Source organism: Doryrhamphus excisus, chromosome 17, assembly GCF_030265055.1.
Source record: "Doryrhamphus excisus isolate RoL2022-K1 chromosome 17, RoL_Dexc_1.0, whole genome shotgun sequence".
In the NCBI taxonomy this organism is placed as follows: Eukaryota; Metazoa; Chordata; class Actinopteri; order Syngnathiformes; family Syngnathidae; genus Doryrhamphus; species Doryrhamphus excisus.
This window is the reverse complement of record NC_080482.1, coordinates 15,013,973-15,040,299: the sequence shown is the minus strand read 5'-3', so window position 1 is coordinate 15,040,299 and position 26,327 is coordinate 15,013,973. Positions and strand designations below refer to the sequence as shown.

The 26,327-nt window shown below is 39.9% G+C and overlaps 1 protein-coding gene across 2 annotated transcripts in view; it reads left to right on the top strand.

Moving 5' to 3' along the window:
* dyrk1b (dual-specificity tyrosine-(Y)-phosphorylation regulated kinase 1B) overlaps positions 1-26,327 on the top strand; it is an 82,730-nt gene that overhangs the window by 30,100 nt on the left and 26,303 nt on the right. Inside the window, exons 1-2 of one of the 2 annotated variants that reach the window (XM_058054084.1) lie at positions 716-4,209; positions 24,313-24,479. In XM_058054084.1, coding sequence (XP_057910067.1) covers positions 4,107-4,209; positions 24,313-24,479 — 270 coding nt within the window. In that variant the 5' untranslated portion in view covers positions 716-4,106. Of the gene's footprint in view, positions 1-715; positions 4,210-24,312; positions 24,480-26,327 lie in introns of those variants that run through there. The other variant, XM_058054085.1, reaches the window with a different exon arrangement.

Genomic DNA, 26,327 nt, shown 5'->3' with positions numbered 1-26,327 from the left:
AATGGCAGCGCTGTTGCCATGGCACACCGTATAGTTGCCGGGTGGAAATTTGCTGCAAGGCACGTGAGCGTCAGAGTCTGCTTGCCTCCTCACAGTACTGTTGTAATCTCTTGCTGTCTGATGGTTAGTACAGCTGAGCGTCATTTAGTACATTATAAGACACTATTGCAGTTTTTTTTTACTTGTATGTGCTTATGTATATGTGCTTATGTAAACTATGAACACAGGAAGAAACCTTTACCCCATTTGTGTCATCACTGTGAGACACAGTTGAACAGACTTGTCATTGTTGGAATGTTTTAATGTCAATTTACAACAACAAGATGACTTATGTATCATATGATATACATTCACTGCTCAATGAATACATTTCAGTGTATGAAAACACCTTTAAGCTACCACCACTCAGCTGAATATATGAATAGACAAAAACAAAGGCTAAGCTCGAGCTAGCAACACTCAGGTTGCGTGATACTGCAAATTTTGTTATCGACCTGAGTTTGCCTTTCATTTGTTGGTTGTGATTTATTATAATCAGAATAAAAACACAGCATAAGGATTTTAGACAGATTTTTATCAACAAAATTATATGTAAAAACAACAATAAGAGACAATGTAAACAATCGTTTGAGGAATATGCAATAAATACATATTATAAAAATACATATAAAAAATACAAATATACAAATTTCCCCACTGAGGGACGAATAAAGGCATATCTTAATCTTAGGCATATCTTAAATAGTGTAAAGTAATAAAGGATATTGGCTCTTTGTGCCATTTTGTGTCCGACAACATATTCCCTGAGTTTGTAAACAATATATAAATATTACAATATAACAAAAACACAAATTAATATAGAAGATACTGTCAATATTTGCATCCATACACCCAAATAATTGTCATTAATGACAATGTTTGTAATTTATGTATCCCACTGGCAAAACAAAATAAAAAATCCATGTATTGTTTGATTACATATTTAGGCATGAGAGTTTATGATTAAATATCATTTTGCCCATGAAAGAACCTCTCTCAGTTTCTTCTAACAAAATGTATCTTTTTAAATAAATGTGTGTGTGTGTGTGTGTGTTCCCAGTCAGACCAGTCATGCCATATCACTGGTAGCTTTAGGTATTTCATGAGCACACTTATCTGCATGTGATTGCCACAATCGCCATTTGGCGTTGCTTCCTTTATGAGGAGGATCCCTTTAAATGCGATCTGTGTAATTATAGCACGTTATTAGGCCATGCTGTCTTTATTTAGCCGTGACTGGTCAGCTGTTTGTCGGTGCTAGGGTTGGAAGGTTGGAAGGAATTGAAGCTAAAAGCTAAAAGCTAAAAGTCATTTGATAAATGATTTTCAGTTGATAGTATCTGCATACTTTGGTCATTTGGGTGATGTGTCGCTTCTATTTATTATTGTTACAGTATCATGACATTGTTATTTGAATGGCACGGTTAAATAAAAACAATATGTATGTAGCTAAATAGTAATTATATGTACATTTGTGTATACATTTGAGAGTGTCAGCTGGTTTCTTGACAGTTTGTGTGCTGTTCCCAGGCAGCATTGTGCCTGATTTAGCCGGAATGCTCGGATAGCAACAGGAACAACTTTTAGCTGTGGCTGGTTTGTGAGGAGGGGAAGTCACATCGCAGTCGAAGCCCTTTGGCCTGCTCTTCTATGTGCTCCCCGACTGCGTCCCCACCCCCCCAAACCCTCTTTCCATTTCTACCTGACATCCTCCAACTATTTCCGCGTCATTCCTGCATTGAGCCGTTTGAAGAGACACTGGGAAACTGAGCCAAGGGCTCCTCCCACAGGCCGAGTCGTCGTCCAATCAGAGTCGGGGACTGCACTTTATGCAGCCAATGAGGTGGCTGCTGCCAGAGCATTCGGGTAGCAACAGAGCCTGCCTGTACAAGGGTGCGTGCTGTGCGAGGGAGAGGCTGCTCTCAGCACAGAGAAGTAGAAACAGTTGACAAGACTGGATTGAAAAAAAAAAAAAGAAATAACGAAAAAAATGATCCCTAGGGGTTTAACGTTTATTCTTATTCATTCACACGGGGTTTTCATTAATGTGACGGTGCATTATGAAGTTGAAAAAAAAACTACTGCCATTGTGTAATTTAACGCTGAACTCAATTTGAAATAAAATATATTTTTCAGATGTATATTTTAATAAGTAGTAATGTGAGTAGACGTATGGCCAGTGAGGGTTTATTCTTGAAAATTGTGACATGTGTGAATATAAAGTTTCAGTAAATATACCCCGTTGTTACTATAAATGGACAGGACGGGAGAGGTCTATTTGGAAGGGACTACTTCTGACAAAAAAACGGGGGGGACCCAGTGCAGTTTCAATGCAGCCCGCATGTAGCTCATCGAAACAAACCTCTCCGAATATTCAAAGTCAGTTGCGTCAAATGGTGTAACGGATAAAAGCGGCGATTTATGACGTTGTGAAAGAGCGGCTACTGCGACCCCCTCCGCTGCCACGACTATGGTACGGCCCCAAATCGCAGGGCGGGGGGGGGAGGCAATGTGGGAGAAGAGCACAGATTCCGTATAACGGAGAAACACTGAACGGAAAACGGGCGACAAACATGACGCCGAACTGCCCTTTCCACCTTGAAAGTACACCAATAACCTTCCTTCGTAGCGAGAAAGGCACGCCGACGTGTCAAGGAGGACATTAAGTGAAGGAGACCAGAGCGGAAGCGGAGCAAAGAGGAGGCTCGTCAAGGAGCCATTCTGGGCATCTTGACAACAAACTCAGGAACTTGACTGCATTCGGTGGACTTGAAGGCGAGTTCGGGATTCTTCAAGACGTCGCGTTTGATTGTGATATTACCTCAAAGGGGCTTTTATTGCCGTGTTGACAAATTGGAAGCAACGCAGGACATGTAACCCGAATCCTGTCATCCTCCTCTGTGGATCACACCTCGTCCGCTCCAGTGTGGATATTCTCTTTGTGGAACTTTTCTTGGAACTCTACTCATCTTGCTGTTTATTGTGCAAGCAGACCGTATTGTTTCTTTATTCTGTGGTGGTATTAAGAGGCTTATTTTGACTGAGGTTAGCCGCCTCCCTGTGTGGCCAGGTGCTGAGTAAATACAACACAAAGACTGCAGGTGTGACATTGCTAATCTTTTTGAGATATAGCCTCTCTCGCCACACTAGTCCCACAGTGACCAGTGACCAGGCCCCCGGGAAGCATCTGGACCTATTTTTAACAGGAGGGATGGGGTAAAAGCAGAAAGCTAGAAATTCAACTCCCCTCCTTCTTGTCTACCCCTTCCATCGCCCACCTAGCAGCATGCCGGGTGGGCTTTGTTCCAGTGACTTGCAACCAACTACTTCATGCGTTCTATGAGGCGACTGAACGAAAATCCAAAAGTTGCTCACATTTCTGTTGAATGCTTCGTCCCGGATGTTATTACTGAAGGCTCCTTGAGTACTCGCAAAGTATGTTTGATGAACTGCTACTTTCCTACTTGGGGTTAACCCCACCCTGGATACAATTCATGCGCCGTTGAGATCCATGACAGAGACTGGGACGGCCTACTTTCCGTCTCCCCAAATTAAAGGTCACCAGCAATCCAGAACCTAGCACTTGGAACCTCCATCTCAAAGAAACTACAAACCAAAAATTCTAATCCCTTCCTTCCCCCCCCAACCACGATGACACAGAATCTAAACAGAATGAGAGCTCTATATCTATAGTGTAACTCCTAATCTTCTTTATATTTTTACTGGAGATATACAAGCTGCCTGTACACCAGTTGGTTGCCTTAGAAACAACACTAACAAGGAAAACAAGCTAGAGAAGACTGTGCCTTTTGATTGGATCGCTCGCTTTCCCACCTGTTCCACATTGACCGAGTCAGTTGGAGAAACTGTAGGAGCGAACTCTGGGATCGAACACACGCCTCATGAAGGTTACCTAAGCCCACCCCTCCCCCCCCACCACGACCCTCTCCCCCCCCCAAACACACACACAAGACGCCCACCCCCACCGACGGAGGTTTGCCCCGCCTGCGAAATCATTTGATTGATTTGGGTTTCCCTTCTGGGTTGACCGTTTGCCAAGCGTTTCCATGGTGATCACATCATCATCTGTGGAGGACAAGACTGTGCCCCCTTGCAGGATGGTCCAATCACAACCCTGGATCACCTCTGCCCTGCATCGCGACAATAAAAGTCAGTCCGCACACACACACACACACACACACACACATGCTTTTTATGAACATAAACAAAGCGATACATGTCTCTGCTAGCTAGTATGCATGCTAATACTGTCAGGGTTGGCTTACTTTATTAGTGTGTGTGTGTGTGTGTGTGTGTGTGTGAGCGAGAGCGAGAGATCAAGCAGCTGCAACATGTTGCAGCGCCGCCGTGTGTCAGCCTGTCTCAGCACACGTGTGTGGTTTTTCCCAAAGCCAAGTAGGTTGTTTGAGATTTGCAACAGGAAACAGAAGGTTTGAGTTGCTTCCTGTGCTGAACACGGGACGTGGAAGCATCCTGTCAAAACGCTCGCGAGTGGCCAACAATTTGTGCGCTGTTGTCTTCTGACAAGGTTGTTAGAATGTGAACAAAATGTTTGTTTTAGTGATTCTGTGCTCCTGGTTCATACATAATACAGGACTACAATCTATGTGTGGTGTTGGATGGGGGTGGGGTTAAATAATGTTATCTAACTTGCATAATCTGTTTTTTTTCTCAAATTCTGTTCATTCATTCATTTTCTACCGCTTTTTCCTCACGAGGATCGTGGGGGGTGCTGGAGCCTATCCCAGCTGTCTTCGGGCGAGAGGCGGGGTACACCCTGGACTGGTGGCCAGCCAATCACAGGGCACATATAGACAAACAACCATTCACACTCACATTCATACCCATGGACAATTTGGAGTCGCTAATTAACCTAGCATGTTTTTGGAATGTGGGAGGAAACCGGAGTACCCGGAGAAAACCCACGCATGCACGGGGAGAACATGCAAACGCCACACAGAGATGGCCGAGGGTGGAATTGAACCCTGGTCTCCTAGCTGTGAGGTCTGCGTGCTAACCACTCGTCCGCCGTGCCACAAAATTCTGTTCATTTTTTCATTCATTCATTCATTTTCAACCACTTTTTCTTCAAGAGAGTCGCGGGGGTGCTGGAGCCTATCCCAGCTGTCTTCGGGCGAGAGGCGGGGTACACCCTGGACTGGTGGCCAGCCAATCACAGGGCACATATAGACAAACAACCATTCACACTCACATTCATACCTATGGACAATTTGGAGTCGCTAATTAACCTAGCATGTTTTTGGAATGTGGGAGGAAACCGGAGTACCCGGAGAAAACCCACGCATGCACGGGGAGAACATGCAAACGCCACACAGAGATGGCCGAGGGTGGAATTGAACCCTGGTCTCCTAGCTGTGAGGTCTGCGCGGTAACCACGCGTCCACCGTGCCGCCAAATTCTGTTTTCCAAATACATTTTTTTCACTTTTTACGCTTACCTTTGCGATCGTAAATAAAATATCCGCAAATTAAATACAAAAATCGGTACATTTATTGATGCTATACACCTTTAGCCAATTTTCCCTAGTATTTCTGAAACTGACGTAGCCTGGCTGACTTTTCTAACGGGATATCAGCCTCAGCATACACTAAATCCCCTGCAAAACCGCTCTTATTTTGAAGGTTGGAAGTGCTGAGAATGTCTGTTGACCATTAAGTTGCGCTTTAAGTCGCATCTTTATTTCGCTTAGAACTTGCACGACGTCAACGGGCATGGTAAAACGCATACTCACGCACCCTTTAACAGTAGATTAGGTTTTTGTGGGCAAATTCTGCGATTCCTTACGCACTTCCCTTAAAGTCACAGTGCCCTAAATAAATAGGAGCGTTCTGTAACAACCACTCTTACTACTTGTTTAGCAGTGTGGAATGTTCATCAAACAGAGGTCAGCGAAAAAAACAAGTTGGTGTATAGTTTTATCCACGCTAGGTATAACGTAGCACGTCATTAAACCCGACATTACTCACGTCCTTTTCTGTTACAAACAGTAACTTTTTGCTTGCGGGAGATTCCTCATGTGATGCTGCGATGAGTTTGGTGGTATTAAACGCCCCCGTTTTTTGCGCCGCCACGGGAAATGTCAGCATGACAAGTTTTGCACTCAGCTGCAACGTCATCCATGAAAAACATGGCCGCCATTACTCCTGCTCCCTGCTCAACACGTTAGCGCACGCTGTTGTTGTGACCAAATGGGTTCTCTATGCTGAATGATTTTAGATGCATGCCCATATAATCCGATACTGTTATTGGACTGATATCTTCGGGATTATGGAGAAGAGTCACTAAAGTAAATGTTTTGTGCGTGTGAATGTTCTAGCTGTGTATGTTGTATTATGTATGATAATGTACGTGTCTTCATGACAGGATAAGAGTAAATAATACATGTAGCGTTGGAAGGGCTGAGTTTAACTTGACGTTCCATTGACGTGGTTTTATCGATTTATTTATTGATAAATCTATCGATAAATCGATAAAACTGCAATCTATCTGTGGTGTTGCTTTGCTTTGTGGTGGGGAATTACATCCTGTAATTTGCATAATTGACACTTGGGACACTTGTATATCCTTTCAAGAAAAAACAACATCTCTGATATAGCAGAAAAAGCATGTTAGTGGTGTGAAATTTTTCCTCTTTTTCCTCCATTTTTACTGTTGTTTTTCATATTTTCCAAAAATGTCAACTTTCTTTTCTGTTCATAATATTATGATTTTATTCCCATAATATTCAAACTTCTAGCCAATCTAATTTTCAGAAATGACATCTTTACCTCAGTAACTACTCCAAATGTATGTAACTTAGTTCCCCAGTAACTACTCTACTCATTAGTTCCTCAGTAACTACTCCAAATGTATGTACCTTAGTTCCCCAGTAACTACTCTACTCATTAGTTCCTCAGTAACTACACTACACATCAGTTCCTCCTTAGTTCCTCAGTAACCACCCCATGTGTATGTGCCTTAGTTCCCCAGTAACTACTCTACTCATTAGTTCCTCAGTAACTACTCCAAATGTATGTACCTTAGTTCCCCAGTAACTACTCTACACATTAGTTCCTCAGTAACTACACTACTCATCAGTTCCTCGTTAGTTCCTCAGTAACTACTCTACTCATCAGTTCCTCAGTAACCACCCCAAGGGTATGTGCCTTAGTTCCCCAGTAACTACTCTACTCGTTAGTTCCTCAGTAACTACTCCGAATGTATGTACCTTAGTTCCTCAGTAACCACCCCAAGTGTATGTGCCTTAGTTCCTCAGTAACTACACTACTCATCAATTCTTCGTTAGTTCCTCAGTAACTACTCTAAATGCATGTGCCTTAGTTCCTCAGTAACTACTCTACTCATCAGTTCCTCATTAGTTCCTCAGTAACCACCCCATGTGTATGTGCCTTAGTTCCCCAGTAACTACTCTACTCATTAGTTCCTCAGTAACTACTCCAAATGTATGTACCTTAATTCCCCAGTAACTACTCTACTAATTAGTTCCTCAGTAACTACACTACTCATCAGTTCCTCGTTAGTTCCTCAGTAACTACTCTAAATGTATGTGCCTTAGTTCCTCAGTAACTGTACTGTACTCATTAGTTCCTCAGTAACCACCCCAAGGGTATGTGCCTCAGTTCCCCAGTAACTACTCTACTCATTAGTTCCTCAGTAACTACACTACTCATCAGTTCCCGGTTAGTTCCTCAGTAACTACTCAAAATCTATGTGCCTTAGTTCCCCAGTAACTACTCTACTCATTAGTTTTTCATTAGTACCCCAGTAACTACACTACTCATCAGTTCTCTTGTTAGTTCCTCAGTAACTACTCTAAATGTATGTGCCTTAGTGATTAGTTCCTCAGTAAGTACTCTATTTTTGTGTAAGGTGAGACCATAACTTAGCATATCTACATGTGTTGCTTTACAAAATATGAAAGTAATAATGCAAGTTGCATCCTTTTGATTTTTCACAACATCGCCCTTGCTGGACAGTCCAGGTCTAGAACGTAACACAACATAACACACTATTTACAAGTTGTTGAGAAGATGCCAATAGTGACATCAGTCCCAGACTACAACAAAGCCCGGTGGTACTTGGCATGCGGCGCACTTGACCGGTGGAAATGTACACTGGTCTGTGATGAACGGCATGCGGGGAACACAGACCATGTCCCGTTGTCTGCCAACTGCAAGTTTCAGGTCAAATGCAAGTTATGTGGAGGACATCGTAGTAGCCTCTCAGAGCATCCGCTAGCTCGACTCGCCTCGTTGGGGGGGGGGAATAACAACAAATCAGATGTACACAATCCACACAATAGTTTTACTTGAATAAATAGTACAGCATGTTTTTTTTCAGCCTGTAAGCTACTTTTAAAATGAGCAAATGCTAAGAACTACCTTCAACTACGGTGATGTTTATGTCATCAACACAAGCTACCTTTGCGATTGACGTAATAGGTGTGTCTTCATGGCAGAAGGAGTTGTTCCTCAGCCATCTGATGCTTTCAAGTGTCTTTCCGGAAAGCCTGTTGGTCTGGGTTGTCTCACATATTGCGTCCCAGAAAAGCTAAATTGTCCACAAATAAAATGTACCTTAGTCCTTTCTTCACAAGTCCTTGTCATGGTCCTGTTTTGGTTAGGATGTTAATGACGTCTACATGCATGCTCTCATCTCATTAGTCACAGGTTTGGTTCTGCGGAGGTGATTAGAAGATGCTGTTCCCGTATTTTACAAATCACATGCGCTGTCGTTCCTCGTTTAAGGTGGTTATTTGGTTCCATACCCTACCGCGAAAAATGAATTTCTGTGACGTAGGATTTAATATTAATAACTGCACTCCTAGGCGGCACGGCGGTCTAGTTGCCAATTAACCTAGCATGTTTTTGGAATGTGGGAGGAAACCGGAGTACCCGGAGAAAACCCACGCATGCACGGGGAGAACATGCAAACTCCACACAGAGATGGCCGAGGGTGGAATCGAACCCTGGTCTCCTAGCTGTGAGGTCTGCGCGCTAACCACTAGTCTGCCGTGCCGCCCGTTGTTTTTCATATTTTCCAAAAATTTTAACTTTCTTTTTTTTTCATAATATTATGATTTTATTCCGGCAGCACGGTGGTCTAGGGGTTAGCGCACAGACCTCACAGCTAGGAGACCAGGGTTCAATTCCACCCTCGGGCATTTCTGTGTGGAGTTTGCATGTTCTCCCCGTGCATGCGTGGGTTTTCTCCGAGTACTCCGGTTTCCTCCCACATTCCAAAAACATGCTAGGTTAATTAGCCACTCCAAATTGTCCATAGGTATGAATGTGAGTGTGAATGGTTGTTTGTCTATATGTGCCCTGTGATTGGCTGGCGACCAGTCCAGGGTGTACCCCGCCTTACGCCCGAAGACAGCTGGGATAGGCTCCAGCACCCCCGCGACCCTCGTGAGGAAGGGGGGTAGAAAATTAATGAATGATTTTATTCCAATAATATTCAAACTTTTAGCCTTTTATGTAATTTTCAGAAATGACATCTTTATTTGTTTGTTTCTTCTTTGTTTTGTTTCTCATAACATTCCAACTGAAAAATAAATATATTGTTTCTTTAATGTTTCAATTTTGATGCTAACATTTTTCCTCATGTTATGTGTTTATTTTCACTCGACTGCAACTGCAAGTCATGATGTTATGTTGCACGGCGGTCGAGTGGTTAGCGCGCAGACCTCACCGCTAGGAGACCAGTGTTCAATTCCACCCTCGGCCATCTCTGTGTGGAGTTTGCATGTTCTCCCCGTGCATGCGTGGGTTTTCTCCGGGTACTCCGGGTGTGTTGAGTCCTGTGTTTTTTCCTTCATTGCAGAATTTTTTGTATTTAGCCAAACGTGTCGCACACGATGGTCGCCATTAGCAAGCTCATTTATCAGTATCGGTATCAGTAATTCCGCATATCGGCCAGATAATTATCAGTTCAATAATTATCGTGCACCCCTAATTTCAACTTTCTACCGCTTATCCTCACGAGGGTCACTAGGTGCTGGAGCCTATCCCAGCTGTCTTTGTACATTTTATTCTCATAATAATTTGACTTTTATAATGACAACTTCATTTTGTTTCTCATAATATTACGACTTAAATAAACTTTAACAAATAACTCCTTAGCATAGGCTACTAAAATGACATAATTTTCTTTTGTAATATTCCGAGTTTATTCTGATAAAATAGGGACTTTTTTCCCATTACAATACTTTTTTAAAATTCAAAATATTCATTTGGTAAAAAAAATAAAATAAATCATAATAACATGACTTTTTCCGCAACCTAATTTTCTAACAATTTCTTTGTTTGTTTTTCGTACTATGATGAATAATATGTTTTCTTTAATATCATATGTCATATTTAGTATTATATTTTACTATTTACTATTTACTCATAATATTAAGAGTTTAATTTAATAAAATTGCCTCTTATTTTTCTCATTAGAATCTGACTTTTTCTGTTAAAAAGTGTTTTCTCTTCCTGACGTTTTTTTCCCCCACTACTTCAACTTTCTTTAAATAAATACATTAAATGTTCCTCTCGTAATTATGACTTTATTTCTATCATCTTTTCACAATTATCATAACATTATCACTTTTTCCGCAACCCAATTTTCCAAAAATGCCAACTTTGTTGTTTGTTAGTCATACTATTTTACTTTCAACCTTTGAACTCAAATATCTCCTTAGATTAGAAGCTTTTTTCTTGCAATATTTAAACCTTATCAGGGCTCGACAATAACGATGTACCGATGGCCCGGGGCAAGTTAAAACAAAATTCGGGCAAGTAAATCCAATCAGCGATATTCCCGTCGGGCAAGTGCACTTTGGCATGCCATACTGCCAAGAGTTTTTTTTAAAGCGGTTCTTGTTGGGTGTTGGTAAAACACGGACTGAGTAATTCCGGTGGTAATTTGCAAAGCAATCCTTGCAAATCTTGAAATGGACCAATCAGAATCGTTTATTTAGACCGCGGTCCGTAATCCACAGTCCGCGTTTTACCCACACCCGTTGTTCGCGATCAACCAATCAGCGATCGTTTGACTACGAAAACATCCGTCATGGCGGCGCTGCCAACATCGTCTAATTCTGAAGGAAACAGCAAAAAGTGATGAAGCAGTGCCTCCTAAACAAGTATTTTATTAGCGGCAGCAAATCAAATGATGGCACAGGTGAGTGAATCACATTGCTGTGACAATTTGAAGTGGTCACAATGAAACACCACCCATTAGATCCAATACCAAGTGCTGATTTTGCACAAGCTACAAAACCTAGCGGTTTCATTTCTCTGTGTATTTTTCTCACCTTTGCTTCACAAATTATTGTCTGACCATTGAGCTTTTTTTCTGGATTAAAAACACTTTACTAGTACACAAATGTGTCTATTCAATAATGTTTCATTGTGGTGCACAATTTATAAATATCACTGCTTACTACGACTACCATGTGTAAAGTATTATTTATTTCATTATTTTATTTATTTGAGATTCTCATGTGATGCCACAAAAAATTACATGATATCATTATGGCAGTCTTTTCATTTTACATGGGGCAAGTTCGGGCAAGTAGTTCTCACCTTAAGGATTCCCTATGGGCAAGTCATTTTGGTTTTTAATGTAGAGCCCTGCTTATTTTTGTATAATTACTGCTGATTTTTCTATTTTTGCCGTTGTTTTATTAAATTATATTTTGTAGAATGTGATGCAGGCCGCAAAAGGCTCCCAGGCTGCAATTTGGACACCCCTGTTCTATATGAAATACTTGTGTTGAACACTAGCGCTACACGTGGTCCTTGGGCGTTGCTCCCCTATGAGGAGCAATGCAAGGTAATATAATAGGAATGAAATTAGTAGATCGCAAAATATTGTCCTAGAATTTTTATATTTTGCATTGTGCCTTTTTCTTACATCTAATGTTAAGTCACATCTCGTTCTCGTAGACCCAATCTTGTGTATCGTCTCATCACCTGAGTGTCTCGTGACACTCCCACCAATAAGCAATGTTGTTCTTCCTTAGTGTATCTGCACACGAGGCACAAGCTACATTCTTGTGCGGTAAACTTGAGTTTTTAATCAAACGTAGTATAAACTAAGGACCGCCAGTATGTAGGGAATAACATGTACTTAGCAGGGCTCTACATTAAAAACAAAAATGACTTGCCCATGGGGAATCCTTAAGGTGAGAACGACTTGCCTGAACTTGCCCCATGTAAAATGAAAAGACTGCCATAATGATATCATATATCAATATATGATAATAATATCTAATAAATCTGATAATTCATCAGATAATAGTACCGATGCATTGTATTTGGAGGAATGTCTGAAACGTATGTTAACATGGCATGCCATACTACCTTACACATGGTAGTCGTAGTAAGCAGTGATATTTATAAGTTGTGCACCACAATGAAACATTATTGAATAGACACATTTGTGTACTAGTAAAGTGTTTTGAATCCAGAAAAAAATGCTCAATTTATCAAACAATAATTTGTGAAGCAAAGGTGAGAAAAATCCACCGAGAAATGGAAGCGCTAGATTTTGTAGCTTGTGCAAAATCAGCACTTGGTATTGGATCTAATGGGTGGTGTTTCATTGTGACCACTTCAAATTGTCACAGCAATGTGATTCACTCACCTGTGCCATCATTTGATTTGCTAACCGCTAATAAAATACTTGTTTAGGAGGCACTGCTTCATCACTTTTTGCTCTTTTCCTTCACAAGTTGTTGAAGAATTAGACCATGTTGGCAGGGACGCCATGATAGATGTTTTCCTAGTCAAACCATCGCTCATTGGTTGATCGCCAACAAGAACGGGTGTGGGTAAAACGCGATTCTGATTGGTCCATTTCAAGATTTGCAAGGATTGGTTTGCAAATTAGCACCGGAATTACGCAGTCCATGTTTCACCAACACCCAACAAGAACCGCTTTTAAAAAAACTCTTGGCAGTATGGAATGCCAAAGTACACTTGCCCGACGGGAATATCACTGATTGGATTTACTTGCCTGAATTTTGTTTTAACTTGCCCCGGGCCATCGGTACATCGTTATTGTCGAGCCCTGCTTAGCCTTCTTAAGGGGTGACGGGGCCTCCCCCTAATAATGTAGTCGGAAAATCCTGGTTAGTAGGAATGAGTTCAGTTAGTGTGGAGGATGATGTAGATTTGTAACTCCGATATAATTTTTTATCAACAGTTTGGAGCACCAAATTGCTGCAAAACTGTCGGTGGGGAGTTTCTCATATTAGGAAATTAGCACATGTATGGCACTGAGTGAGGACTGGGGTGTGTTGACAGAGCAGTCATCGGAATTGCTCAAACTCATCATGACTGCAGATGGTCTTCAATGCCTCACATTTGAATCTATCGACATTTGACCGCAGTAAAAATACTAAGCATGCTCCCGTCCAATTGTCAGATTTCCGAAAAAAAAGCGTAGCGAAGGGTCCCTCAAAGCTAGCAAACAAGCTATATACGTAACAAGATGAACATCCATAGCTGCACACTTGCTTGGGGTCGATTATGGAACAAAAAACAATGATAAAATAATAAATAAAACACTATTAACACTAAAAACACAGCAGAAGTTATTGAGCTGCTGTAACTAGCATGCACTCGGGCGGCGCCATCTTTATACAACCATATGCTTGTTTTTGATGTCATGCTGTGAATCAACTGAGAGACTTCTTACGACAACCTAAAAGTTACAATAATCCAGCCTGGAGGTCACAAAAGTTTTTTTGGCGTCTGGTAGTGGCAGGAAATGTTAGAATTTTTAAAAATGTTTTGAGAATGTAAAAATGCTCTTCTTGATGATTCTTGTATTTGGGAATTAGAGGAAAGAACCTGATCAAGGATGCTGCCCAGGTTCATGACTGTACTGTTGGGGATGATCTAGGGCAGTGCTATCATTAGCAACCTTGTCTGTGAGGACCATGACTTCAGTTTTATCTGAATTTAATAGTGGAAAAAATTGAGGTCGCCCAGCTTTTGATGTCTGCCTGGAGTTAAGGTGGACATTACAGGTCAGAACATTACAGGTCAGAGCACAGAACCCTGTGGGATGCCATGACTGACCTTAACGTGTATAGATTCTTTATTAGCAATGGATATTAACTGCAGGCGAGCAGACAATTAGGGCTGAAACCAGTTAAAAAACACAACATAAACATAGCATAAAAAACAACAATATACAAAAAAAACAATTTGTAGGGCGTTTACCAGAGATAATTAACAGCAGAATGATTAGCACATGATACTCTACAAGAGAGGAGAAATATGATCTCAGGGAAGAAGTACATTTGAAACACTTCTATGCTAGGACTACGTTATGCTAGCCATAGCATTTCAGTATGTGGAATCAAACTATGGAATGGATTGAGTAAGGACCTCAAACAATGCACAACGATGAGCCAATTCAAGAAACAATACGGTACGAGGTACATTATAAAAAAAAATCTTAAACTGTATTATGGAAAGCAGGAAGTGAACAAATGTAACAGTTAGTGATTGTAAAAGTACCAGATAGAGGGGTAGGATTTAATAAGCTTTGCTTCTTCCTTCTCCTTTTGGACATGTGGAACTGGGAACTGATTATGGGATGCACTCAATTGTAATCTGATGCATGTTCAAATGAAATAAAACCATTACCATTACCATTACATGATACCCAAAATAGAAGATGTAAACACTTTTAATTTCCTATGTTCAGACAAACCTTCTAAAGGGGATCTACGATGCTTTTTCCACCTTTCTGACCTAAAAATTGAGTTATAATATTGCATTCTCATGTTAAACCATGCCAAAGTTTGCACACATCTGAAAGATGTTTGGGATGTCTCTGAACTGTTCCAGAGAGTCTTTTGTAACACAGGTTCTTTGTGACATCACAGTGAGCCTGGTGAGAAGTCACTGGCTGCTTTCTGCATGCAATTATCACACATGTCCATGTAATGTCTTTTGGTGCAATCTATTTAGGCCTGCTACCATAACTGATAAATCCCCTTATGTAATGACCAAAAAGACGATATTCGATACTCAAGACGTCTTGGATAAATTGATATGCATGTATGTATGTATGCGTGTTAGCGTGGCTGCTCTTCTTTTGGTAACACACAGGCTGGATGACAAGAGGTTTCACTCTGTCTGTGTGCATTGCTTTGTGGAGGTGGGGCTAAGTTAGCTACTACGCTAGATGTAGCTAGCCAGCTCAGTGAGCTCCCGGAGCCAGTGATTTTAAGGTGAATGCCACAGCTACATAGTGGGAATATTTCGGCGCATTAACACCGACGACTGACACAGAGTACCGATGGAGGTGCTGGGGCAGTGGCGCCTTCGTTTCGACAGTCCACGCTTAATAAAGCGTTTGGTCTGCAAATATAAACAAAGTAGTACACACACAGAGAAGACAGGGACTCTTGCTGCATAGCAAAAACATACACACACTAGTGGTGCAAATGTCAATGACACCTCTCATGACTACAATGAATGGAAAAAAATAGTCTAAAAATGTTGCGATAATATTGAATATCAACAATTATCAACCAGCAAAATTTGATATCATGATATCTCCAAACCTTAGCAGAAAAAGTCACCATCATTGTCTTCTTCATCACCAGTATGCAGTACTTATAATGATGCAGTATTAGCACTGCACATTAGCACATCATCATCATGGATAATGGAGCTAGCATGTGTGCGAGTTTGAGATGACATTGATGGAAATGAGCACCGCTGTTGCCGTGTTAAGGTTGGCAATAAAGGTACAAAAACAGCATCAATCTGTCCGGAAGCTACATTAGCTTGACTGGGTTTTATTTTCTTATGCAGATGCTTTCTTCCATTTTTGAATATGCAATCAAATATTTTTGCGAAGTTTAAAGCAATGTAAATAGTTTAGGAGGAGTTGGTAATGGTAATGGTTTAATTTCATTTGAACATGCATCAGATTACAATTGAGTGCATCCCATAATCAGTTCCCAGTTCCACATGTCCAAAAGGAGTAGGAAGAAGCAAAGCTTATTAAATCCTACCCCTCCATCTGGTACTTTTACAATTACTAACTGTTACATTTGTTCACTTCCTGCTTTCCATAATACAGTTTAAGGTTTTTTTTAATATATATTTTAATATATATTTTTTATATATATATTACATGCGGTGGCACGGTCGTCCATCTCTGTGTGGAGTTTGCATGTTCTCCCCGTGCATGCGTGGGTTTTCTCCGGGTACTCCGGTTTCTTCCCACATTCCAAAAACATGCTAGGTTAATTGGTGACTTCAAATTGTCCATAGATATGAATGTGAGTGGGAATGGTTGTTTGTCTATATGTGCCCTGGGATTGGCTGGCGACCAGTCCAGGGTGTACCCCGCCGCTCACCTGAAGACGGCTGGGATAGGCTCCAGCACCCCCGCGACCCTTGTGAGGAAAAGCGGTAGAAAATTAATTAATTAATGAATGAATGAACGTCATAATGTTATGTTATTATTTCACAATTGTGAATGTGCAGGTCACACTTTCCCCCAGACTTGCGCTTGTGGGTGATGTGATTGTTGTAAGTTGAGAGTCAGTGGAGAGTAAACACTTTATAGCACTTATCCTCCACGCCTGTCTCTTTCTCAATCACGTCTCCACATTTGCCGACGCGCCACATGAGTAAATATGTGTTCCGACAACAGCGTGGCCATACTGGCACTGCTCAATGCTATCTATGCCAGGGGTCTCAAACTCAATTTACTTGGGGGCCACTGGAGCTAGGGTCTGGGTGAGACTGGGCCACATCAGGTTTTCCAAAAAAAAAAAAAAAAACGCATTTATTAAAAACAGAAAAATATACAAACTCTTTAAGTGCTTTGGTTCCGATTTTCTACAATAAAAGCTCTGATAAAACATTCCACTGTTCTCAAATATCTTCATTTTTATTTTTCTGCTCAAAATAAGATGAAAATAAACAAATCAAGAATAAAGAAAATAAATCAATCAGTAATAAATAAATATAATAATAACAATAAAACAGCAAATAATAAAAACTTAAGAAACCACATATAGTTGGTGGGTAGACAAATTATTTTTTTCAGATTAAAATGAACAAAGCATTATTAGAGTTCTGTAGACATGACAAAACACGACTATAGTCACATTTATACTTTTATTTACAACATATTGCGCAACTGCAGGGTCTTGAGACACATGCTAACTCGCAAACTAGAGAGCTAGCGACCTAAACGGTAGCCTTCAAGTTATTTCCTTTAAACTTAAATAGCCAAAAACTTACCACTTCCACATGGATAGGGAGGATAACTATTAACAGTGCAATGGTTTCAGCACCATAGTGTGTTTGTTTCATAGATCAACAGCATGAACGGAGTGAGCCCTTTTGTCAGTCATACAGTCTCTTTGTCTCTCTGGGTGCAGGCGGGGGCCACTCGCATTTTTTTACGACACGATTATTTTGTTTACATAGTAACCGCTTTTATTTTGAAGGCCGGTAGTGTGTCCTCTGTGTGTTGAGTCACGCACGCAACCACACAAGCATGCTAAAGATCAATGTTTTAACATTCAGTTGATTATATAGAAAGCTAATTGACATACTGTAAGCAATTTTTGATGAGCAATACAGACCAATGACTAAATGGCAGATTTTGTAAAACAACTTGGTATCCTGGTTCAAGAAAGTAAATATTGCTGTTGAATTTGCTCTTCTGGTTTTTAATAGCATGAGATAAAATATACAGCATATTGGTGGAACAAGTACCGTATTTTATGGACTATAAGTCGCTACGGCATATAAGTCGCACAAGACCAAAAATGCATAACTAGGTAGAAAAAAACATACATAAGTCGCATTTTTTGTGGGTAATTTATTTTCCAAACTACTTGACAAAAACCGACATTACATCCTCTTGGAAGACAAGTTCTAACAATAAAAGAATAGCTAACAGGCTAAATAGATGTAAGATATGCTAACACAATGCTTATTCAGCTACACCAAAAATAAACATGAACAGAAAAGGTGTCCAGTGTTTATGTAACATAAACAGTTTTCTCATTTATAAGTCACTCTGGAGTATAAGTCGCAGGAACAGCCAACCTATGAAAAAAGTGCGACTTTTATAGTCTGGAAAATACGGTAGATGAATTTGGACTCATTTGAAGGTCAGTGAGTTTCGGGATACAGCTTATTCCAATTCCTACCACTGCATCAAGCTGTCAAGGCTGACAACCGGCCATGTTGGATGTGTCACGGTCTCCAAAAAGTCCACAGTCCATCAAGACGGGTGTGAATACTGGCTCTACTGTATATAGCCATAAAATGGCTGATCCCTCCTGCTCCATGTTCTTATTCTCTGACAGACCAAGTGCATACGATGGGTGTTCAGAAACTGAGTTAGAATGCCAGCTCCATTCACATGATGAGCTGGCAGCAAGAATTGGGCAAAAAAAATAAAAAATAAAATGAAATAAAAAAAACTTTAAAAGGTAAAAATACAAAAAAATATATTTAATTAAATCTGTTGGTAAACTAAAAAAATATTTAAACCTGAAACAATATATGTAAAAAAACATTGCCACTGAAGCAAGACGCTGAAATAATTAGGACATTTTCCCCTTGAAATGTCTAAAATGCTTTTTTAAAAATAAAATAAATAAAATGACAATTAAAAAAAGGTATAAAAAAATCATTCAAAAATATGAAAATACTAGACAATGTTTAAAAAAACAGAAAAAAACAGAGACACGTCCTTTTGCACAGGAAGATGTTGTAATAATTATTAATGATAATCAAAAAGCAGTAATTTTCTGTACATTGAAAATTTAAAAAGGTGCGAAAAAGGTTAGCGCACAGACCTCACAGCTAGGAGACCAGGGTTCAATTCCACCCTCGGCCATCTCTGTGTGGAGTTTGCATGTTCTCCCCGTGCATGCGTGGGTTTTCTCCGGGTACTCCGGTTTCCTCCCACATTCCAAAAACATGCTAGGTTAATTAGCCACTCCAAATTGTCCATAGGTATGAATGTGAGTGTGAATGGTTGTTTGTCTATATGTGCCCTGTGATTGGCTGGCCACCAGTCCAGCCCGAAGACAGCTGGGATAGGCTCCAGCACCCCCGCGACCCTTGTGAGGATAAGCGGTAGAAAATGAATGAATGAATTTTAATCTTCTATTTCTGTATCAAGATGTGCAAATTAAAAATGTGTGTTTTTTTTTAATCCGATTCATGGCTTAATCAACAAAATAATGCACCGATGAGTCGGTTCTTAAAATAATTCTTAGTTGCAGCTCTAATTGACATGATGTCAATGTAAATGAGATTCCACTTTTAACAGTCGATTCCACTTTCATTGGCAAATTATGTTAAGGTGGAAATCATCAGGGCTAATTGCTGACATGCTGGTCTCGGACCGTTCACTTATGTTCCACGTTTGTCCATTCAACTTCTTCCTCTTGCTTAACTTCTTTTATAAGCTAAGTTGCGATTCATTTAGACTTTGTAAATGTAAAAGTAAATGTACTGCAAAAAAGGTCAGTAAGGATAATTCACAATGGCGCCTACAGAGAACATACTAACTCCTTATTTCTAAAATCACAAATACTTCAACTTGCTGATATAGTTCATCTTCAAACAGCTAAAATAATGCATAAGGCTAAAAATAACCAATTAGCTAAAAATGTAATCCAATACTTCTCTACAAGAGAGGAGAAATATGATCTCAGGGAAGAAGTACATTTGAAACACTTCTATGCTAGGACTACGTTATGCTAGCCATAGCATTTCAGTATGTGGAATCAAACTATGGAATGGATTGAGTAAGGACCTCAAACAATGCACAACGATGAGCCAATTCAAGAAACAATACAAGCAGTTGATGTTTGCTAAATACAAGGATGAAGAGTCTTGAACCAGTCATGATGTGCTATATATATCACTATATTGACACGCACTATGGTACACATTATGGCATTGGATGCTCATATCACCTCCTACTTTGGTACGAGGTGCATTATTAAAAAAACAAAACAAAACCTTAAACTGTATTATGGAAAGCAGGAAGTGAACAAATGTAACAGTTAGTGATTGTAAAAGTACCAGATGGAGGGGTAGGATTTAATAAGCTTTGCTTCTTCCTACTCCTTTTGGACATGTGGAACTGTGAACTGATTATGGGATGCATGTTCAAATGAAGTAAAACCATTACCATTACTTTAGCTGACATTCTTCTGGTGATGTGGTTATGTTACGTGTTTATTCATACGTATGGAGCAGATACCATAGCAACACCCATATTGTCTTGAATCATCTGCTCACTTGATTGAAATACTGTGTGTCGACTCCCCGGCGTTGCTCGCGTGATTGCGCGTATCCAAAACACTGATGAAGACGTGAAAGGGATGAAAATGAGGAGGAAGCGGGACAGACGCGAGGAATGGAGGATTCTCCGGACGTGTATAAGAAGACAAAATTGGAGACTGGATGATGAAGGAAAGGGGGAGGAGTGAGCAGCGGAGTGGGCCGGGTTGCTAGGGGAGAGGATGTCAGCTCGCTGCTGGGAGCCAGGCTTGCTATTGGAAGCCGCTCGCCGAAGCAGGAGAGAGGCGGAAGAGAAGTAGCTAATGAGTGTTGTAGGCTGCTTGCTGAGACAGCACTGAGTTTATTTATAGAGCGCTGGCCGGCCAGCCCTTAGATACCAGCAGCCAGTCAGGTGGCGCAAAAAGAGGGAGGCCCAACCTATGGCAGCGCAAGACGGGTGATGTCAGAGGAAGAAAGTTCTGTGAGTGCTTCTCAGCCTCTTAAAGAGACGGCGCCCCTTTCTCAGTACTAGGCAGATATTTCCTCACGTCACAGTGTCATGATTTCTGCAACAGTCTCATGCATTCTCTGCTTTGTCATGTCAACATCAATTATCCCGGCTTCCATCACCCAGACCAACCATCATCATCTACACTTCTTCCAGCAAGGGCCACATAGTCCAAAATGAGAGGTTGCAGGGGCCACTTTTATTTTGTTAAGAGTAGTTCTGAATATTTGAAGAAAAAAATGCTTCTCACCTTTGCGACAGCTATGAGTACACATTTTTTATTACACCTTAATTTTATTTTTTTACACTTTTTTTGTACTATTTACTAAAGTGACATTATTTTTCCTCATAATATTATTCTCATGAAATTGCAATTTCTGTTTTCTCATTGGACAACTTTTTGCTCTTCATATTTTGACTTTCTTATTTTTCACACTATTTTTGCTGTTGTTTTTTCCCAAACAATTTCAGCTTTCTTTTTCTACATTTTCCTCCTAATTATGACTTTAGTCTCATAAGATTTCCAAAAATGACAGCTTTATTTGACGTTTTTTGTTTCTCATAATATTATGAAAACATCTTTTTTATATATATATTTTCATTTAATGCTTTTAAATGACCTTTCCTTGTATTCTTGAAGTCTCCTAAACCTTTGGATTTCTCTTGGAAATGAGTAAAGTATCTATCTAGCTTAATATTTTTACTTTATTCTTGTAACACAGTGTTGTTTTTGTTATTGAAGATGAAATTATTTGGTTGACAAATGACGAAAATAGGACGGTGACGAGCTGGCTTTTTGCTGACTAAAACGTGATGAGTCGTGTTTGTGTTTTTGTTGACAAAACTGGATGAAAATGTGAGTGGATGGTCTATTACGGTGGTTCTCAACCTTTTTTGACCCACTGACCATTTCCTGTTTTCACAAATCTCCAGTGGAAAGGCTGGTGGGGTTCATTCATACTATAGAGACGTAATGTTTTTGTTATTGTTTAATGCTAAGACAATAACAACATTAACAGGCAATGTTTACATTAAATTATTTTGTTGTAAAGGGATATCAGTTTTGCAAATATGGGTCATTATTTTATCCTCAACATAATATACAGTTAGATATCCCATCGTTTTTTCATGTACGTGTTATTTGTTCCGATCATTGACCTCTTGCACTTTTTTGGACAGTCCTTGAACGCATGTTTGGTAGACTACCGAATGTCAATACCGCCATTAAAGGAAACTTCCCATATTGACCCCCTGATTATAAGAATTTTATTCCTATAATATTTAAACTTTATTGTCACAACATTAATTCATTCATTCATTCATTTTCTACCACTTATCCTCGTGAGGGTCGTGGGGGTGCTGGAGCCTATCCCAGCTGTTTTTGGGCAAGAGGCGGGGTAAACCCTGGACTGGTCGCCAGCCAATCACAGGGCACATATAGACAAACAACCATTCACACTCACATTCACACCTATGGACAATTTGGAGTCGCCAATTAACCTAGCATGTTTTTTTTTGGAATGTGGGAGGAAACCGTTTGGTAGTTTGTTAGTTAATTCAATTTATTTTTTTTACTTTGATTTTTGTGATTTTCTATTTTTTGGACCAATACAATCCGAAACTATTCCACAACCTTAAATGGATTCTGTGACTTTTTAACCAAGAATTCAACCAGTGTGGCCAGGGTTTCCCATATTCCTGTTTTTGCCTCAGGGAATCAGATATGGGCGGCACGGTGGGCGAGTGGTTAGCACGCGGACCGAACAGCTAGGAGGGAGACCAGGGTTCAATTCCACCCTCGGCCATCTCTGTGTGGAGTTTGCGTGGGTTTTCTCCGGGTACTCCGGTTTCCTCCCACATTCCAAAAACATGCTAGGTTAATTGGTGACTCCAAATTGGTATTTAGGTATGAATGTGAGTGTGAATGGTTGTTTGAATTCGACCACGGTGCCGCCCACCTATCATTAAATGATTCATGTAATAAGCATTATTTCCTCTCATGATCAGGACATGATTTAGTGTTTTTCGTTACTTTTCTTTGTGCCACTTTATGCGATGGTCATGTTTTGCACAGACTGGAATGAAATGACTGTAGCTGAAATCCTGCATGGAGCTCCAGAGCAAAGCTGTTTTATCACCCATAGTCTCATGCTTCATGATCTTGTAGTCCAGGGGTCGGGAACCTTTTTGGCTACAAGAGCCATTTTAAAAAGTGTATCTGTGAGAGCCATATACATTTTTTTAAACATTGAATGCAATAAAATGTGTGCATTTTTATGTAAGACCAACAGTTTTAGATATAATGGGCTCTAATTACGTAGACCAGGCACACTACCCCACGCCAAGGGGGTGTGGCCAGCACACTTTTGTGAGCAGCGCAGTGTCCAATAATAAATCAAATACTTGCTGCCATTAATGCAACTTCTGCTGCTGCATGGTTTTGCACCGTACTCCGTATATTTCATTCTTTTGGCCATCTTTGCCAGAAGGCTTGGTTCTGCAGCTTTAGCTAGGTGACTATTTGACTAAAGGAGGAAAGTTTACATTTACATCTTAATGACCGAGGTACACGACCGCATTACCCAGTAATAATCGAGTTTTGGTGTTTGACCTGGAAAATATCATCAGGAAAGATAGATATGGTCGGCCGTATTGCAGTAGAAAATAGATGGACGGATTAAAATGCATAAGAAAGTTGTTGATTTTTAATATTTTTAACAGTCATTTCTGTGATGTTTACTTGTTAGCAAACATACATTTTTATTGTGGTAAATGCTTGAGAGCCAGATACAGTCATCAAAAGAGCCCTACCTGGCTCCCGAGCCATTGGTTCCCTAGGGGGAAGGTAGGGCTCTTTTGATGACTGTATCAACAACAAGAGTAAAAGATACGTTAAAATACAACATTCATTCGTTTATACACAGTTAAAACATGAGTAAAAGCAGGGCGGGGCTTTTTTGTGACTTTTTAATTGGCTCCTGTGTCTAGTACTCACTTTACAGATGTCATTGATATAAACGTGAACAGTTTGGGTCCCAGTATTGACCCCTGGGGTACTCCACACGTACTTGTGTATTCCCCTCAATTCACACGTTGCTTCCTTGTTGTTGATACAGTCATCAAAAGAGCCCTACCTGGCTCCCGAGCCATTGGTTCCCTACCTTTGTTGTAGTCCATTCCAGTCTTGGTGCAGGCCTACAGCTCTTTGGTCTTGGCCATGGCCCATGGGAAAAAAAAGAATGCAGGTGTCCATTTTGGTATTTTTCATGTACCACACAGGCAACAAGCAAATCCAAATCATATGTCAACAGTTCTATATGATAGTGTTCTCTTCTGATTTGAGAAGAATTTGACGTTTTAGGTCGAATGATTTGGAATCTGGGGATTCCCCTCCCTAACCGTGCGTCTTGTCTCGCTGTTTCTCTTCAGGTGTAAGCAGCTCAGGATGTCCGCCCACCTCCTCCTCCTCCTCCTCCTCTTCCTCCTCCTCCTCTACTGCCCAGGGCTTCTCCCTCGCTGAGCCAGCCATGACCAGCCAGCACACGCATACACACCCCTCCTTCAGCTCCATCCACTCCATGGCCGAGCAGCAGCAGGTAATGCGCCCGTCCTGCCAATAGGCCACATTCACCATTCAGCATTTACAACCCTGCAAAAAAAAAAATGTGGATTTTATTTAAAAATTGGCTAAAACACCTTTCATTCACTGTGTAATAATTCATACAGGTGGCTAAAACTTTGCATGATTAAGTCATTATCATCGGGGTGAATTTTGGTGAGATTAAAACAGGGGTGGGCAAACTACGGCCCGGGGGCCACATCCGGCCCGCCAAGTGTTTCAATATGGCCCGCCTGTTTTTTTCCAAAGTATTTCATTTAAACTCAACATACAACCTGGCATCGTGGCTTGAGCCAACTTTTTGATGGTTGAGGTAGCTGCTTTATCAATTTCGTTATTTGATGTGGTCTGTTGTTTACAAAATGCTCCTGGAAAAAGGAGCACAAGCACAATAATAGTAATAATAATAATAACGTTGTCAATAATGATAATAATACTACTATTATATTAATATTGTTGTTAATAATATAAATATAATAATGGTAGTAATATTACAAAATACTCCTGGAAAAAGGAGCACAAGCACAATAATAGTAATAATAATAATAATAATAATAATGTTGTCAATAATGATAATAATACTACTATTATATTAATATTGTTGTTAATAATATAAATATAATAATGGTAGTAATATTACAAAATACTCCTGGAAAAAGGAGCACAAGCACAATAATAGTAATAATAATAATAATAATAATAATAATGTTGTCAATAATGATAATAATACTACTATTATATTAATATTGTTGTTAATAATATTAATATAATAATGGTAGTAATATTACAAAATACTCCTGGAAAAAGGAGCACAAGCACAATAATAGTAATACAAATAATAATAATAATAATAATGTTGTTGTCAATAATGATAATAATACTACTATTATATTAATATTGTTGTTAATAATATTAATATAATAATGGTAGTAATATTATTATTATTAACAAAATAATAATAATAATAATAATATAACATTACTATAACTAATAATAATAATAATTCTAATAAAAATAACAATAATAATACATTTATAACACACTTTACATCAAATAAATGATTTCAAAGTGCACATATAGCAGATTGCATGACACTTTTACATGTAAAATATGTGTAAAAATATAGGTGTAAAAATGGACTGTTACGTGTAAAATACTACATAATCCCCCCCCCGTCAATTTTGTTAAATTAATGCGGCCCGCGAGTCAAAAAGTTTGCCCACCCCTGGATTAAAACGTAGCAGAAAAGCTGTATCATGACAAAAGAGCAGCCAGACGCCAATCAGACTGTGAACTGTGGCACAACTGCTATGAATGATAATACAGTGTGGAAGGCGTTATAGGATGCGTACGTTAAGCAGAATTAATGTTCACATCTCATGCCTCGTCTCGTTCGTAAGGACCCAATCCCGTGCAACATCTTGTCTCGTGACACCCCCTAGTCTTAATGCTTCACTGATAATACTTTTTTTCCTCAAGCACTTTATTTGACGGTCCTTGAATGCACCAAAAGTAAAACTTACATAACTTATACAGCGTACATCATCCATATTGCAATTTCATTTCGGGCTACAGCTATGGATTCTTTTTGTAATCTATCAATAATTATGTTTGATTGATAAGATAAAACACTTTATTACAGGGGTACTCAATCCCAGAATGTTTCTCATCCGACACTATGAGGACCAAATTAGGGATGTCCTAAACCAGGGGTCTCAAACTCAATTTACCTGGGGGCCACTGGAGCTAGGGTCTGGGCAAGGCTGGGCCACATCAGGTTTAAAAAAAAAAAAAAAAACAACGCATTTATTAAAAACAGAAAAAT